Source organism: Dipodomys spectabilis, unplaced genomic scaffold (genome assembly GCF_019054845.1).
Source record: "Dipodomys spectabilis isolate Male_0828 unplaced genomic scaffold, ASM1905484v1 ptg000380l, whole genome shotgun sequence".
Taxonomy (NCBI): Eukaryota; Metazoa; Chordata; class Mammalia; order Rodentia; family Heteromyidae; genus Dipodomys; species Dipodomys spectabilis.
The window spans coordinates 569,141-584,781 of NW_024871057.1; the positions used below are offsets into that span (position 1 = coordinate 569,141).

At 58.8% G+C, this 15,641-nt stretch overlaps 2 protein-coding genes across 3 annotated transcripts; both read left to right on the forward strand.

Moving 5' to 3' along the window:
* Positions 1 to 5,294: 5,294 nt before the first annotated feature.
* Positions 5,295 to 8,574, forward strand: Reep4 (receptor accessory protein 4). 2 transcript variants are annotated; one of them, XM_042667208.1, is made up of 8 exons: positions 5,295 to 5,363; positions 6,123 to 6,195; positions 6,590 to 6,666; positions 6,779 to 6,899; positions 7,308 to 7,421; positions 7,616 to 7,751; positions 7,850 to 8,004; positions 8,085 to 8,574. In XM_042667208.1, exons 1-8 carry the CDS (start codon positions 5,332 to 5,334, stop codon positions 8,148 to 8,150), a joined length of 774 nt encoding a protein of 257 aa, XP_042523142.1. In that variant the 5' UTR covers positions 5,295 to 5,331; the 3' UTR covers positions 8,151 to 8,574. The 2 variants fall into 2 exon arrangements, with proteins under 2 accessions (XP_042523142.1, XP_042523143.1); XM_042667209.1 differs by lacking the exons at positions 7,616 to 7,751; positions 8,085 to 8,574 and having other exon boundaries at positions 7,850 to 7,954.
* A 6,765-nt stretch (positions 8,575 to 15,339) lies between these two features.
* Hrurf (HR upstream open reading frame) lies at positions 15,340 to 15,560 on the forward strand. Its single transcript, XM_042667190.1, has one exon. The coding sequence runs from the start codon at positions 15,436 to 15,438 to the stop codon at positions 15,538 to 15,540; it is 105 nt and encodes a 34-aa protein (XP_042523124.1). The 5' UTR covers positions 15,340 to 15,435; the 3' UTR covers positions 15,541 to 15,560.
* The last annotated feature ends 81 nt before the right edge of the window (positions 15,561 to 15,641 follow it).

The window sequence follows — 15,641 nt, forward strand, 5'->3', positions numbered from 1 at the left end:
CTCACTGGAGACAGGAAACTGCCCAGGTGAAAGCATTTCTGTCTTTCCCCAGTGTCTGGAACTTTCTCAGGCTGAGATGGATCCCTGGTTCACCCCATCTTTAAGCAGTGTTTGTTCCTATAAGAGCCTGGCCCTGCGAGCAACCCGAATCACTCTTGTATATGCCAGGGATGAGATTGGCTGTGAAAATATCTGGGGTGCTAGCACCCTTGCAGTCCACAGAATCAACCCCAGGAGCACTGCCTTTCTGTGGAGGTTGAATATATAGACCAGCCAGGAGGCCTGAGGGAGGGGCGCCTGAGAGCCGGGCTTCTGCTGCCCTCTGCTGCCCCTCTCTGGGAACTGCACCTCGGAAAGGCCAGGCTGGCAGCAGCAAGGGTGTGTCCACACCAGAGAGACTTGTGGCCAGGTGCCCAGGGGCACTTGGGGGCAATGCTATGACTCATCCGCTTCAAATAAAAAGTTACACCACACGGTCAGGTGTCGCTAAGGAGTCGCGCCATCTGTTTCTGCTGTACATGGTGGGGGCGGGGGGCACATCCGCTTTCAGACTCTCTTTCTCCAGGCTTTTGTTGGTGGACGTCCCCAAGGTCAGCTGGTGCTGGGGTCAGAAGTTCACAGTGGTGACACCCAGTGCTGGGCTTGTGTGATGAGTCTCCTCCACCTGGGCTTGAATCACAGCCCAGTGTTCCTTCCTGGAGATTACAGACATGAGACTCACTAAGACTTGCTAGGCCACTCCAACCGATTTGTCAAATAGGCATCCGCCGGTCCCTCCTCCAGCTCCTCTGCTGGGCTCTGTCCATCACCACCTCCCCCCTCCCCCCAGCTGAGGCACCCTGCAGTCCTGGCCAATACCTCGGTGCTCCTTCTCTCTATAGCTAACCAACTCCCAAGACTCTTCTCGATTCTTTGTCCTCCAAGGTTTTCCAATGGAGTGCTTTGGGGTTTTGTTTTTTCTTTTGCTTTGTACAAACCTGCCTTTGTCACTATTATCTCAGATCCTTCGCACACCTCCCCATCAACCCACATCTTTCCAGTCTCACCTCCCAGAAACACCTTTCCATCACCTCATCCCCTACCGTGGAATCCGCCTGGACTCCCTGATCTTCTGGCAATAAGCCCATGGCCGCCTGCGCAATGCCAAGGTCCCTGGGACCTGATTTGCTCAATGCACCTAAAATCCTGCAGGAGTCAGGGCTCCCTTTGTGCCTGTGAACAGAGCCCAGAGGACAAAGGGGGAGAGGGGCAGACAGATGGACTCGGGCACAAGATATTGGGGTCACCAGGAGTGTTGATCTGTGAGACTTCTCTTCTCCAGGGCTTGAGTAAATGGCGCCCTTTCGCGGCCTCCCACCGTCAGCCGCAGGTTAGAGAAATAGGGAACGCGAGCTGGGCACTGGTGGCTCACACCTGTAACTCTAGCTACTCAGGAGTCTGAGATCTGAGGATCACAGTTTGAAGTCAGTCCAGTTAGGAAAATCCGTGAGACTATTATGTCCAATTTACCATGAAAAAGCCAGAAGTGGTGAACAAATGCAGCAGTGGTACTCACGAGACACTATGTTGAAAATGAACTATTCAGCTTATGGATAGAAACAAGAGGGGAAACTAGGAGAGAACAAGGGAAAGGGTGACACTGTCCAAAAGGAAATGGACTCTTGAAGGAATGTAGCTGCAACCCTCCGCAATCATCTTTATGTTAGCAATAAAAATGCTAAAAAAAACAATTAAAAAGCCAGAGAGGGAGCTATGAAGTGGTAGAGTGCTGGCCTTGAGTGGAAAAAGCTAAGGGACAGCACCTAAGATAGAACCCTGAGTTCAAGCCTCACTGTCAGCACCAAAGAAGAAGGAAGAGGAGGGAGAAAAGAAAGAAAGAAAGAAAGAAGGAAAGAGAGGGGGGAAAGGGGGAGAGGGAGGGAGTGAAGGAGGAACGGAGGGAGGGAGAGAAAGAGGGAAGAAAAGAAAGAAAGGGAGGGAGGGAGGGAGGGAGGGAGGGAGGGAGTGACGTGCGGCCATGGCACATTTCTTCCCTTCTCTTGGCTCTCACACATGTCATTCCTGTGTCACTCCAATGTCACGTGATATACCCTTCTTTGTCCTGGAAGGGGTGTGTGTGATTTGCTGTGGTCAACAGGTGAATGGAGCTCCTAAAAGCTCCAGCAGCCCAGGGACAGCAGGAAACTGAGAACAGAATAGCGGAACGTTCCCTGGGCTCTGCTGACAGGACTGCGCATATGTGAATGTGAGTTCAGGCCCTTTCCTTTGGCATGAGGCTCCAACTGATGTCCCTGGGCCTCAACTTCTGCACAGCAGATAAGAAAAACCTACTGTTTAGAATCCTGCTTCAGCCAGTTCAGCAAATGAGCATAAGCAGCTGGTTAACCCTTGACCGTGTTATTTCGTCCATTTGTGACTCAGTCTCCTCATCCATAAAGTGGGTATAAACATGATAACTACCCAACAGGGTCATCTATCAGGAGATTTACGTGCATTAAATATATATTACGGCAGGCGAGGCCCTTGGAAGAGTGTATCTGGCAGGTAATTATGATCTGTGTTGGTCTGCAGGAATGTATGGGATACAGAGGTGGCAGGGAGGAGGGAGAGGGGTGATTTGGGGGAAAGGCTGTTCTCTGAGGGAGGACTCCTCCCCCACCCCAGTAACCCCACCTGCTGCCACAGAGGTCCAGCAGGCCTGGCCTGGCCACAGCCTACTCTTGTGCCACCAGCCTGGGTTTCCTTCTATCCAACATACTCCTGAGTTCCCCATCCTCACCATTCTGGAAGTCTTTTTGCGGGGGTGGGGGGTGTTCAAATGGGAAACAGACCCTTCCCCTCCTGCCTCTTGGGAGGTTGCTAGGGGAACTGGGCTGTCTCTCCCAGAAGTGCTGGATTCTGCTGACCAGTCAAAAGATAAACAGCGCGGGTGCAGACGTCCCTTCCGGGGGAGACCTTCTCCGAGTGCGGGCCATGTTTCTGTACGCGGCGGCTTGGTCGCTTCGGACTCATCCATGTGTCCACACAGCTGCTTAGCAACCCAGTGTAACTGGGTGACTGTGTCAACAGCCCAGACCAAAGGCCACAAGAGCCAGAACCCATTCACACTGCCAAAGCCAAGAAGGGCGACGTGCCTCTGCTGCCAGGCTCCGGCCGCTCTGCGGAGCCCTGCCTGCCGCAGCCGACCTCCGCTTTTTTGTTCTTCGGATTTCCCACGCACAGTCATTGGGGCCAGGGTCTCCATGCAACTGGCCCAGCCTGGCAGGCTCAAAGCGGACACTAGAGAGTTATTCCCAGCAAATGGAGACAGCAAGAGGAGAGATAGTATTTTAGGATATGGTCTTGCTACGTAGCCCAAACTGGCCTCAAACTCAGATCCTCCTGCCTCAGCCTCCCCAACGCTGGGATTATAGACATGAGCTACTCAGCTCCAAAGAGAGGCTTCTAAAGCTGTGGTCAGACATAGGATTCTTTCCAGAAGGCAACCAATGGAGTGGACATACGAAAGGACCCAAGATTCTCTTTTGTGTAGTTCTACACACACACACACACACACACACAAACTGCCCCACTTCCTGAGCTTGTCCCCTTCAAGCAGATCCTTATCACTTTTTTTTGGCAGTCTTGGGGGGCTGACCTCTGGGCCTGGGTGCTGTCCCTCAGCTCTTCAGCTCAAGGCTACCACTTGAGCCACAGCGCCACTTCCATCTTTTTCTGCTTATGTGGTGCTGAGGAATCGAACCCAGGGCCTCATGCATGCCAGACAAGCGCTCTACCACTGAGCCACCTTGCCAGCCCTCCTTGTCACTTTTTGTCTAAAGAATGTCTAAAGACTGGAACTGTTCTGGTGGGATGGTCAACTCTTGATGTTTCTTGTTCCTCCAAAACAGAATGGGCTGGGCTGGGGGAGGGGGTTGTGGTCAAGAGGAGCAAGACAGACACATGCCTCAGGGAGTTTCTCCTGTGGGCCAGTTTCACTGCTGGCTCCCACACCCAGAAATACCAATAAAATTGATGATAATAATTAAGACCATATAATCACCTGTGTTTATTTCCCCCCCAGAACCTCCTATCCGGCTCCCATCATTAACCACTCTTTCTCATGGGGGTGGGTGTTAGCTGTGGCGCTAGTGAAAACCAATAAATGCCTGTATTTTCACCTCCGTGGGCCTGGGGAGGGGCAGGGAGCATGGGTCCCCACAAGGAAGTGACAGGGGCAGCAAGCCTCCTTCCTTCTCCCCTGGGAGACGCAGCCGGCACCTGCTGACAGCTCACAAGGCCGAGCCCGCCGCACAGACAGCCCGCGGGCCCGCAAGGAGGACGCGGTGGGGCCAGTTAGCTCACCGAGTGTATTTCTGCATGGGTAACAAGGGCCCCGAGCACCAACACACAGTCCACAATGGCCATGGCGGATGCCGTGTCCCAGATCCACTGCCTTCTGGACTCCTAGAAACAGGTGGACGAATGCCCACCCCGCGGTGAGACGCGGGTGAGCCTCCTCGGTCCACCTGCCCGGGGTGTGGGGTCCTGAAAAGGTGTACTGGGGAGGAACGCATGCCGCACCCCGAAGCCCCCTGGGTGTGGTGGGGGCTCGGATCGCTGGCCCCCCCTCCCCAGCTGCCAGGCGGGGCCCGGCCTGACCCCCCCCCCCGTCCCCCCCGACTGCACCCCACCGCTGGCATGCAGAGGGGGGGAGAAACGGGAAGGGAGCCTGGAGGTGCCAGTGACCCGCCGCGAGGACGCAGCAGCTCCGATCTCCCCCGGTCCCGCTCCCGGCCTTCCTTCCGTGGCACCTTTACCGGTCACCAAGGCCCCGCCTCCGAGTCCCGCCGCGCGGCCCCTTTAAGGGGCTTTGGCCCCGCCCCGCCCCGCCCCCTCGGAGGCCGCACTGCGCCTGCGCTCCGCGGGGCCGCTCGGGGTTGGGCAGCCGCGGGTTCCGTGCAACTTTCAAGTGAGTTGCAGACCCCGCCCCCGGAGGCCGGTCCGGCGGCGCGACGCGGGACGACGGCCACGGTCCGCGGGAGCCCCGGCCGCGGCCCGTCACCCCGGCCCGCAGCCCGCAGGGAGACCCGGCGAGGCCTGGCCGCTCGGCCGGCCGCGACGCCTGGCTCTGAGCCGCCTGGGCCGGGCGGGGAGCCCGCCGCTGCCGCGCCCCGGGCGGCCTCCTCCTCGCCGGGCCGCCTCCCCGCGCCCGCGGTCCGGGCTCTGCCTGCCCCCGCGGCGTGCGGGCTCCGAGGCCGGAGGACCGCGGCGCTCCGCTGGCCGCTAGCCTCGGCGCGAACCCCGCGGCCGGCCCTCCGTGGCCCGCCCCGCGCCCCCGCGCCCGGCAGCATGGTGTCGTGGATGATCTGTCGCCTGGTGGTGTGAGTATGGCCGCTCGCAAACCCCCCCGGCCCCGGGCACCATAATGCGCCGGGGGCGGGAGTTGGGGAACGCAACTGTCCGAGCCTCTCCCCATCCCCCCGCGCCGCAAGGGTTAACGGCCGGGGGGGGGGGAGGGGAGGGGGCGCCGCGTGCTTGTCCCCCCCGCCCCCCCCCCCCCCGCCGCCCAGCCCCTGGCCGATGACGACTCCCACTTACACACGCGCGTGCACACGCGCGCTCTGCAGACGGCCTGCAGCCCACTGCCTGGGCAAACTCGTGGGCAGAGTGTCCAGGTCCCGGGTTCCCACCTAAGCAGTCACGTGACACACACACACACACACACACACACACACACACACACACACACTCACACTCACTCAGGCCTCCTCCTCACCTTGGAGTACACCAGCACCTGGCTGACACATCCCTGCCTTGCAGTCTGGCAGCGTCTGGCCTGGGGGCCCTGGGCCTCCTTGTGAGGGGACAGCGCGGGGTCCCTCCGTGGTGTTCCCATGGGCCACCTGGGCAGGCCTAGGCAGGCCTGGGATGTTTGTAAACAGCAGGGTGGGGAGGTGGCCTTCAGGGCACTGACTCAGGCACCTCGGGTTGTGCAAGCCAAGCGGGGAAAACAAGGCAGGTACTGCCACCTTGTACCCTCAGTGGGGAGGAAGGCAGCCACCTGGTAGTGGGGTGGGGAGGAGGGGGCAGGCTGGGCTCTGTGCCCCTCACAGTCCTTCCCATTGGCTTAACTCTTCCAGGCTGCTGTTTGGGATGCTGTATCCTGCTTACGCTTCCTACAAGGCTGTGAAAACCAAGAACATTCGGGAATATGTGAGTGTGGGTAGTGGGCAGGAGACTTTCCTGAGTCAGGGTTCCATGACAGCCTAGGGAGGGTACTAGGGCTTGGCGAGACGGGGAAGGACCTGAGCTGAGCTTCCCTCCTCCCGGGGCTTGGTGGTGTTGCAAATCCTCAGTGGCTGGTGACAGAGAACAGGTTCTGTTTATGGGGGGTGGGGGTAGGGAGGAGGGCAGGCCATGGGCACACCTGTGGAGACTCCTGTGGGTGAAGTACCCAGGAATAAGCTGCAGTTTCTCAGAACCTCCTGTCTGGCCAGGCCTAGGGCAGGAAGCAATGTAGTGAGACAGGCTTTCTGGAATCTGCGGGTTGGGCAATGGGGTGGGTGTTGGGACTCTGGAGCTGACCTCGGTGCTCTCTGCCCCACAGGTTCGGTGGATGATGTACTGGATCGTCTTTGCGATCTTCATGGCGGCGGAGACCTTCACAGACATCTTTATCTCCTGGTGTGGGCCGGGGGTGTCTGTGAACTGTGGGGCGGGGGGGGGGGGGGGGGGGGGGGGGGTGCTGTGCTCTTGGCCCTTCTCGCTCACCTTCGCCTGCCCGCTGCTCCCACAGGTTCCCTTTCTATTATGAGATCAAGATGGCCTTTGTGCTGTGGCTTCTCTCACCCTATACCAAGGGGGCCAGCCTGCTCTACCGGAAGTTTGTCCACCCATCCCTATCCCGCCATGAGAAGGTAGCCCGGGAGGGAGGGGGTCAGGGAGGAGTGGAGGTGGGTGTGAGGCAAGCCCTCACTGTGGGATCAGGGTGCCAGGGACACCTGAGCTCTCGTGGCAGGCCTACTGCTATGTAGCCGTGGGGTCCTGACAGGACTTTGCCATCCTGGCCAGCAGGGGTGACATGGGTGCATGGGAATCACTTTTAGATGTATGTCATGCCAACTGGAAGCTGGTTTGGGGATGGGGAAGTGGAACATGGCTGCCCATTGAAAAGTCCTGCTTCTGGTGTGTCTTCTGGGCCCATATCTGGCTTCAGGCACTAGGTGTGGGGTAGGGCAAGAGGTGTGACAGCCTGTGGTTTCTCGGGCTGTGAAGGAGGGGTTTCAAGCTGCGTCAGCCTGAGCTCTCTGCCCTTATGTTTGCAGGAAATTGACATGTACATCGTGCAGGCCAAGGAGCGCAGCTACGAGACGATGCTCAGTTTTGGGAAGCGGGGCCTCAACATTGCTGCCTCTGCTGCCGTGCAGGCTGCCACTAAGGTGCTCCGGTCCCCAGTCCTCTGAAGCCCCTGCTCTCCGCTCAATACCTTTGGGGACCAGTCTAGCTCTGTTAGTGGTTAGGGTTGGGGGGCTGGGAGGAAGGCTGCCAGGTTGCGTTCAGTTGAGTCCTGTGTCCCAGTGATTGCTTGTAGGCTGGCCCTGGCCTTCTATGCAGTGTCTCCTCTCCTTTGCAGAGTCAAGGTGCCCTGGCTGGCAGGCTGCGGAGCTTCTCCATGCAAGACCTGCGCTCCATCCCTGACACCTCTGCTCCTGCCTACCAGGACCCCCTCTATCTGGAAGACCAGTTGCCCCACAGGAGGCCGCCCATTGGTGAGTGGCGGAGGAAGCCCATCCTGAGAGGGCTGGAGGAAGGCCTGGCTGGGCCTTGTGCAGATGACCAACCTTACCTCCCCTGGCTGCCCTCACAGGGTACCAGGCAGGGGGCCTGCAGGACAGTGACACAGAGGACGGGTGCTGGTCAGACACTGAGGCAGTCCCCCAGCCACCCATCCGGCTCCGAGAGAAACCCCTGAACCGCAGCCAGAGCCTGCGTGTGGTCAAGAGGAAGCCACCAGTACGAGAGGTCAGCGGGAGGTGGGCTGTGCCCATTGCGTCCGCGCACACCATTCATCACTTACAGTATACCTGCTCTCTCCCCCCCAGGGCACCTCACGCTCCCTGAAGGCTCGGAGTCGGAAAAAGACCATACTCTCAGACATGGACAGCTAGGTTCTGCAGAGTAGGCTCTCTTACCTTGTGCCTGCAGGGTGCCAATGACAATCATCAGGAGACCTTTGGCCTCCCTGTACCAGGTGCCTAGGCTCCACCTCCTCCCGACTCCCACTTAAGGACCAAGATAGCTGCTGCCGAGCCTGTGTAGAGATGCACCCACAGTGCATCAAAACAGGCCAGGCCCAGTGTCCTATCTGTTGCCTTCCTCAGCCCTCTGCCTTCCCAGATGTGGGTCCAGAGGCCCTGAATACCTACACATGAAACCAAAAGTCTGCCCAGCTGTGATCATTCCCTCCTGCCCTTCAAAGTACTTGACAGCCTTTTCTAAGGCCTGGTGTGCGTGTCTGGGTGTGTGTTTTGTGTTAATGAGTGAGGTCAGGCTTGTGAACATTTTGATAAATAAATCCCTAAAGGTGTTCGCTTCTGCTTTCTCTCATTGCTCACTCCATCACACACCGGAAGCAAACGGCACACTGTAGGCCAGGGTTGGCTGAGGCTCAGGTGGAAGGGCAGACTGCTTGAGGATTACTTGGAGGAGACGCCCATCCATTGAGCTAAAGATGAAGGTAGAGGGTCTCAGAGTCAAAAGACAGCAGGATGCCTGGGCACTGGTGGCTCACGCCTGTCATCCCAGCTACTCAGGAGGCTGAGATCTGAGGATTATGGTTCAAAGTCAGCCCAGGCAGAAAAGTCTGTGAGACTCTTGTCTCCAATTAACCACCAGAAAACTGAAAGTGGAGCTGTGGCTCAAAGTGGTAGAGCACTGGCCTTAAGCAAAAGAGCTCAGGGACAATGCCCAGGCCCTAAGTTCAAGCCCACAACCACCACCACCAAGACAGCAGGAGCCAGGCTAGGACCTGTCAGGAAGGGGTAACTGTAGACAGCCAGTGAGAGAAAAGGTGTGGAAGGGCTTGAGCCAGGCTGCATGTTGAAGACATGAAAACAGCACAAAGTAGACCTGAGGAGAGGAAGGGGATAAGGTAGCTGGTCACACTGGCTTCTGTAAACACTCTGGTCCCATCAGGGTGAGCTTGTATTCTGAGGATTGGCCACAAGAGGGCAGCAGGTGCCAGGAGCTGGGCTGCCCCCAGCTTCCAGGTCAAGGTGGGTGGAGCTGGGAGTCAGGCCAGAGCCTCGCCCTGCTGGGGCTTGGCTACTGGCTGCAAGGCTGGAGGGATGATGCAGGACTCTGGAAAGGCCTCTGGTGGCTCTCCCTGCTGCTTGTGGTCTCTGATCCGTGGCCTGCCCTATCCACAGGCTCTTTGCCTGAGCTGGCTCCATTCCTTCCCCTCTTCTGCTCCCTGGGTAGCTGGTGACACACTGTGCCCCAGGCTGCTCCCCTTTCCTACCCGAGTCTGCTCTTCCTTCCTGCTTGAAAGTCAAGAGGTGAATGTGCTAGCTGAGAAGGGAAATGGGCGGCTGACTTGAGTGGCCTGGGAGAGAGAAAGAGCAAGGATTAACTCTTGATGTGGGGATTATCCGGGGTTTATTTGGGGGAAGGCACTTAATCTGCTGGGGTGATTATGTCCTCACATTAGTGCTCAGTGGCTTCCTATATGGCATTGCCTTGTATCATGGTGCCCTCTGTCCTTATTAGTCCATTCAAAAACATCTGCAGGAACCAGATGTGCAAAGACTAGTAGTGGCTGGCACCTAGGCTGTGGCTGCCACCCAGTACCATATCTGAGCCCCTGGCATATAGGAGTTTCATCTTCCCAATCATCTCAGGAGCCAGAACTATTATTTCAATCTTGGTTTCACAGAAAAACAGGCACAGAGAAGGCACAGGATTTGTCCAAGGTTACATAGCCCATAGGTAGCAGAATTGGGCTTTAGACCAGGCAGTCTGGCTCCAGGGTCGGTGTGTACTTAATCACTATGCTCTACACAACTAAATGAGCTGTTTCTTGCCTGGGTGACAAGGAGGAGAGTGACAGGTTTGAAGCATTTGCATAGAGTCTGACCTTGACTCCTCCCAAATGTCCATCCAGTCAGGTAGGAGCTCTGCCCACTTTCCAGATGAAGAGCAGAGGCTTAGAGAGCTGTAGTTCCCCCCACTCCTCCCCAGTGCTGCCTGCCAGCTGGGGACTGCCTCCTGCATCAGTCTGCCCGAGAGTTGCCTTCTTAGATGCAGAAGAGACGTAAAGGAGCAAAATGGAAGAATGCATGATGAAAGGAAATCCAAGTTGGAGAGTAGGGAGAGCTGGGCGGGGGCTGCAGATGCCGGATGTGGAGGATCTCTCAGACCGGGGATGGGATGCTAACACTGGGTTCTCCATGGCCCCAGCCTCTGTGCAGCCGCGAATCATGCGCCCTGTCCCCTGCCATGCTCTTCCCTCCTCTCCCCACTTGCCCGCTTCCTGTTTGTGCTTTGAACCCCGCTCGGACATCGTGTCCAGGAAAGCCTGCTGCAGCCATACCCCTGGCCTGGCCCAGTTGCTGCTCTGTAGTTCTTGCCAGCTCTCTTCTTGTGTGTTTGTTTTTACTAGTATATGTTAGTCGTAGAAGGGGAGTTTCAAGCTAGGTGCCAATGGCATACACCTGTAATCCTAGCTAGATCTGAGGATCATGGTTTGAGGCCAGCCTGGGCAGGAAAGGCTGTGAAACACTTAGCTCCAATTAACCACCAAAAAGCTGGAAGTGGAGCTGTGGCTTAAGTGGTAGAGCACTAAAAAGCTCAGGTCAGCAACTAGACTGAGTTCAAGCCGCAGTACTGGCACACACACACACACACACACACACACACACACACAAAGGGGGTTTCATTATGATTTTTCCACACATGCATACAATGTATCAGCAACTTCATCCCCTCTATCACTCTTCCTTCTGGTTGTTGTTGTTGTTTGTGTTAGCAGAGTCTCTCTATATAGCCCAGGCTACTCTCAAGGGTACATGTAGACCAGATTGGCCTTGAACTTTTGCTCTTCCTTCCTCAGCCTTCTGGAACGCTGGGATTACAGGACTATCCCACCATACCTGGCTTAGCAGATGCTGCATCTCTGTCCTTACAGGGACTTCTGTTTTCACCATCCGCACTTACCTTACTGTTGTAACCCAGCTCCCAACAAGTCATTTAACCAAACTGCCATCTTTTTCTAAGTGTGTGATTCAGTGATGAAGTTTGTCATCTGATGTCTGAGTTCAAGTGTCACCTCAGCGAAGCCCCCAGATTTCCCAGGGTAGGACTATTAGAGTTGAGTAATCATTTGTAAACACCTCCATGTTCCTCAGCACAGAGCCTGACACCTATAAGGCCCGAAGGAGGATTTGTGCTAAAACGAATGCATGGTGTGACCGAAGCTCCTCCAGGGCAGGGATGGCTTTGAGCTTTGGGTCCTGCATCTCCACAGCCTTACCACAGAGCCTTCGCACTGTCCGTGTCTTTGTGGTGAAGCATCAATGAATGGCTGACTTCAGTCATCCAAGTGCCAAGCGGTAGGAGTGAGGGGAAGTCCAAGGGCATTTCCGGCCAAGCTTCTCCCTGATCCTGTTGCTTGAGGCACCGGGTGTCAGGTGAACTTCCCTCAGAACTGCCCCATCTTTATGACAACTGCCCTGGTGCAACCTCTTCCTGGCACTGCCACACTCTGCACAGGGTCCGGGGCCCATCCTTTAGCCTATCTGGCTGGTTCTCCCATCTACCTTCTTGGGATCGTTGCTGGGAGAGGAGCTGCAGTCACCACTGCCAGCCCCTAGAAGCACATACCTGCCTTGGGGCCTGCCACGGCCACACTTGTACCTTTTAGCCTCCCCTCAGCCCCTCCGGGGGTCCCTCTATTCTCCCAGTTCCAGGAGCAGCTGGCCCTCCTTCCATCCTGCCTCCCGCCATCCCCAGGCTCTTCCAGGTGACTTCTCTAGCTCCTTGCCTTTTTGGTCCCTCTGGTCTTCAGGTCCTGGTTTCTTAACTGCCCCCCTCAATCCTCTCCCCCCACCCCATGTCACACACACACACACACACACACACACACACACAGCCCATGGCTGATTTCTAGTTGAAGCCTCTAGATCTCTAGATCCAATATAGCCCTGGCCCAGGCTGAGTGTGTGGTCTTGAAGGGCACTGTCCCTCCTGGAAAGGATTAATGCTCAGGCTCTTGTGCCCATCCCCCACCAGCATCAGGGACTGAGGGGGGCTGGGGAGGTCCAACAGAAGGAGACTAAAGCCCAGGTCAGGAAGCCGGTCCCTACTGCTGGGGGCGGAGGGGGGGGGGGGGAGACCTGGGGCAAGAGCCGGGGCTGCTGGGCATGAAGGTCCTGAGCTGGCTAGTGGGGGTGAGTGCAGGGAGGGGGGCGGGGGGAAGAAGAGGGCCTCAGAAGAGGAATTAGGTCAAGGATGTGGGTGGGTGGGTGAGAGGAAAGGGGAGCATCTGCCACCAAGCTTCCTCCTGGCTCCAGAAGCATCTCCACACTTCCCTTCCCCGTGCCTTCCCCCTAGGTCCTGGGAGAATTTGCCCGGTATTCCCCATGCCCCCCGGCCCCCGCCCCCGGCATCCTCACGGGGGTGGGGGTGGGGTGGGGGAGGCCAGCCTCTGCTGTCTGAAGGATGGAGGGGCTGGGGAAGCAGGGCTAGGTGCCCAGACGGCCGCGTGTGTGGGAGGGGATGTCCTCAGATGCCCTCCACCCGGCAGTCCCCGCTCTGACGTGGGTGCCCCCCCTCTCCCCGCCCGGATTAGTGGCAGCTTGGCCTGACTCTCCGGGGCTCCTTCCCCCGCCCTGCCTGCTGCCCACCCCGGGGCAGGGGGCTGCTCTGCCTGAGGGGCACTGTGCTTGCCCAGGTAAGGGGCTCGGGGCAGAGAGAGGGCAGCTGCCTGTGAGCGAAGCTGTGGCTGTTGAGCAGGAGTGTGTGTGTGTGTGTGTCAGCATGTGTGCGTATTCATGTGCAAGGGGTTGGTGCGGGCTGGGGCCAGGCCGGTGTGTGTCTGAGGCGCAGGTCAGCTTGCCGTGGTCCCTGGGTGGCATTGTGGACATGTCCTGGGTGCCTTGCCTTCTGTTTGTGTCTTGTGTGTGTCTCCTCAGCTTTGCTCCATCCTCAGGACAGGCAGTCGGCTACCAGGACTCTGGCCTGCGGCATGGGCTCCGAGGCAGGATGGGGGACTGGGTGGGGATGGAAAAGGGGTGCTTCCCCTGCCCTTGCTCCCACCAGCCCCTGGGCACTTCAGGAGTCTGTCCTGAGAGCTCTGGTCTAGCCCAGAGGCTGTGATCTGACAGGCAGACATGACAACTGGGAGAGGTGGGGGGGGGGATCTGTTCTACTTCCCTGGGTCAGTCCCCTTTGCTTTTGCTGAGGTTGTGACAGGCCCCCTGGGACTCTGGACAGCCCAGCCCCCATCTTGCCTCTTCTAGGCCTCAAGCCACAGGAGTCTCCCCCCAATTTAACTCTCCCACAAGTCCCGGCTGCTGAAGCAGGCCAAGGGACACAGATGGGGACCACCGGCATGTCACAGCCCCCAACTCTCCTTGGAGCCAGTCTGGGAGCAGGAGACCAGACAGGGCCTTGGGACTCCAACCCCTACAGACCCTCCACAATCATCTCCCCTGGCCTTCTCCCCTAGGGAAGGAAGGGAGTGTGAATAAGTCAGCCATGTAAACAACCCCTACCAGCCTGCCCTGTCTAGCCTCCGGGAGAGGTAAGGGGCTGGGAAGCTATGCCTACATGACCCAAGTCCCGCCCAGAGCCAGCTAGCCTTTTTGGATCCTTCTTCCAGGACCCCTTCTCTTTTCTGGTCCAAGGCTCCATGACTTTATTCCTATCTCTTGGGGGGGAAATCTCTGGACTCTCCATGGCTCCCTGTCTCCGGGGATGATGTGACTTGAGACAGGCTGGAAGCTTCTAGAACTCATCCCTTTCACAGGTTAGGAATGGAGAGGAGGGGCCGCTTTTGTTTCAGGTTGGACATAAGGAAGCAAGGGAATTGAGGGGCCAGCGGTGGGTGCCTGAAGGGAAGGGAAGCGCCCGTTGGGCGTGTGGTTTCTGTGTGTGTCTGAATCTGTCTGTGTGTGTTTGAATCTGTCTGTTTGTGTCTGTGCTCTGCAACCACCCCCGCAGAGGAGCCGGGATGCTTCCTCGGGTGGAGGGTGCCCTGTTTGCCCATTTCCTCTCCTCTCCCAGGAGCCACTCCCATGGGCTCCTCTCCAGGTTGGGTCTGGGAGTACCGGGCCGCACTGGGGAGAGGGCAGACCCTCAGAACTGTGGGGCCGAAGCTTGGATTGAGCTCCTTAGATTCCCATCACTGCTTTGGACTCTTGGTGAAACCAATGTCCTTAGACCAGGGTGGGACCAGACCATGGCCGCTCCCAGACTCGCACAGCACTCTGGGCCGCTGACCCCTGGGGCCTGGGGGGTGGGGGTGGAGGGGATCTGAGGTGCTCAACGATGCTTGGCCAGGTGAGCCTGAGGATGCGGATGAGCCAGGGCAGACACTGGGCAGTGAGGTGTGTCCATATGCCAGAGCTGGAGAGGACCAGGAGAGAGTGGTCCAGCAGGCACAGGCCCGGCTGGCGTGGGTCACAGCGCCCATCACTGACCCGTGAGAACCCGACTGCCCCTGCCAGCTCTGGCACTACCACCCCCCTCCCAGCCGCCCCGCCCGAGCACCCCGGGGGGCACCCCGCCCCACCTTGGCCCGGTCCGGCCCCTCCCGCCCTTTGCTCCAATTCCCGGGCTTGGCACCTATAGTGGGGGTGCTGCCCGCCTGCCAGGCTCCGGGCCGGGCCCACGGGAGGGTGGGGCGGCTGGGAAGCTGGCACGCTGCCCCGGGGGAGCCTCTCTCGGCAGGCGCCCGGGTGCCGCGGGGGGGGAGGGGGGAACAAAGGGCTCATTCTCCCCGTGCGCAGCCGGTGGCATCGCCGGGGCGTTGGCGGAAGCCCCCGGGGCTCAGGAGGGGGCAGGCCCAGGCGGGGCCGCCGAATCACGGGCTCCTGTTTCCCGCAGGGTGCTGGAGGAGGAAACCGGCGGAGCAGCTTCCCTACTCTCAGTTGCGCGTCTGGCGATGGCGATCGGAGGTCCTGCTGCGCTCTCCGCCGCGCTCTCCCTCCATTAGCCGCGCTGCGCGGTGCTGCGCCTTCGCCCGTGCCTCTCTCCCGGGTCACCGGATCGGCCCCGCTGCCAGGCACGACCCCCTCCCCCCGGCCTCTCGGCCTTTCCCCCCCCCTCACTCGGCCATCTCCGATCCGGGGCGCGCGTTCCCCCCGGCCCGGCTTCCTCTCTCCCTCCGGGGACACCGGCTCCTTAGCCCCGGCCCGGCCCTCCCCAAGGCGCAGCACGGAGTCTCCGCGTCCCATGGCGCAACCCACAGCCTCGGCCCAGAAGCTGGTGCGGCCCATCCGCGCCGTGTGCCGCATCCTGCAGATCCCGGAATCCGACCCCTCCAACCTGCGGCCCTAGAGCGCCCCCGACGCCCGGGGGGAAAGACAGCGCGAGCGCGCTGAGCAGAGCGCGAGAGAACGCGTCCTCGCCCGCCGGCCGAGAGGCCCCGGAGCCGGCCC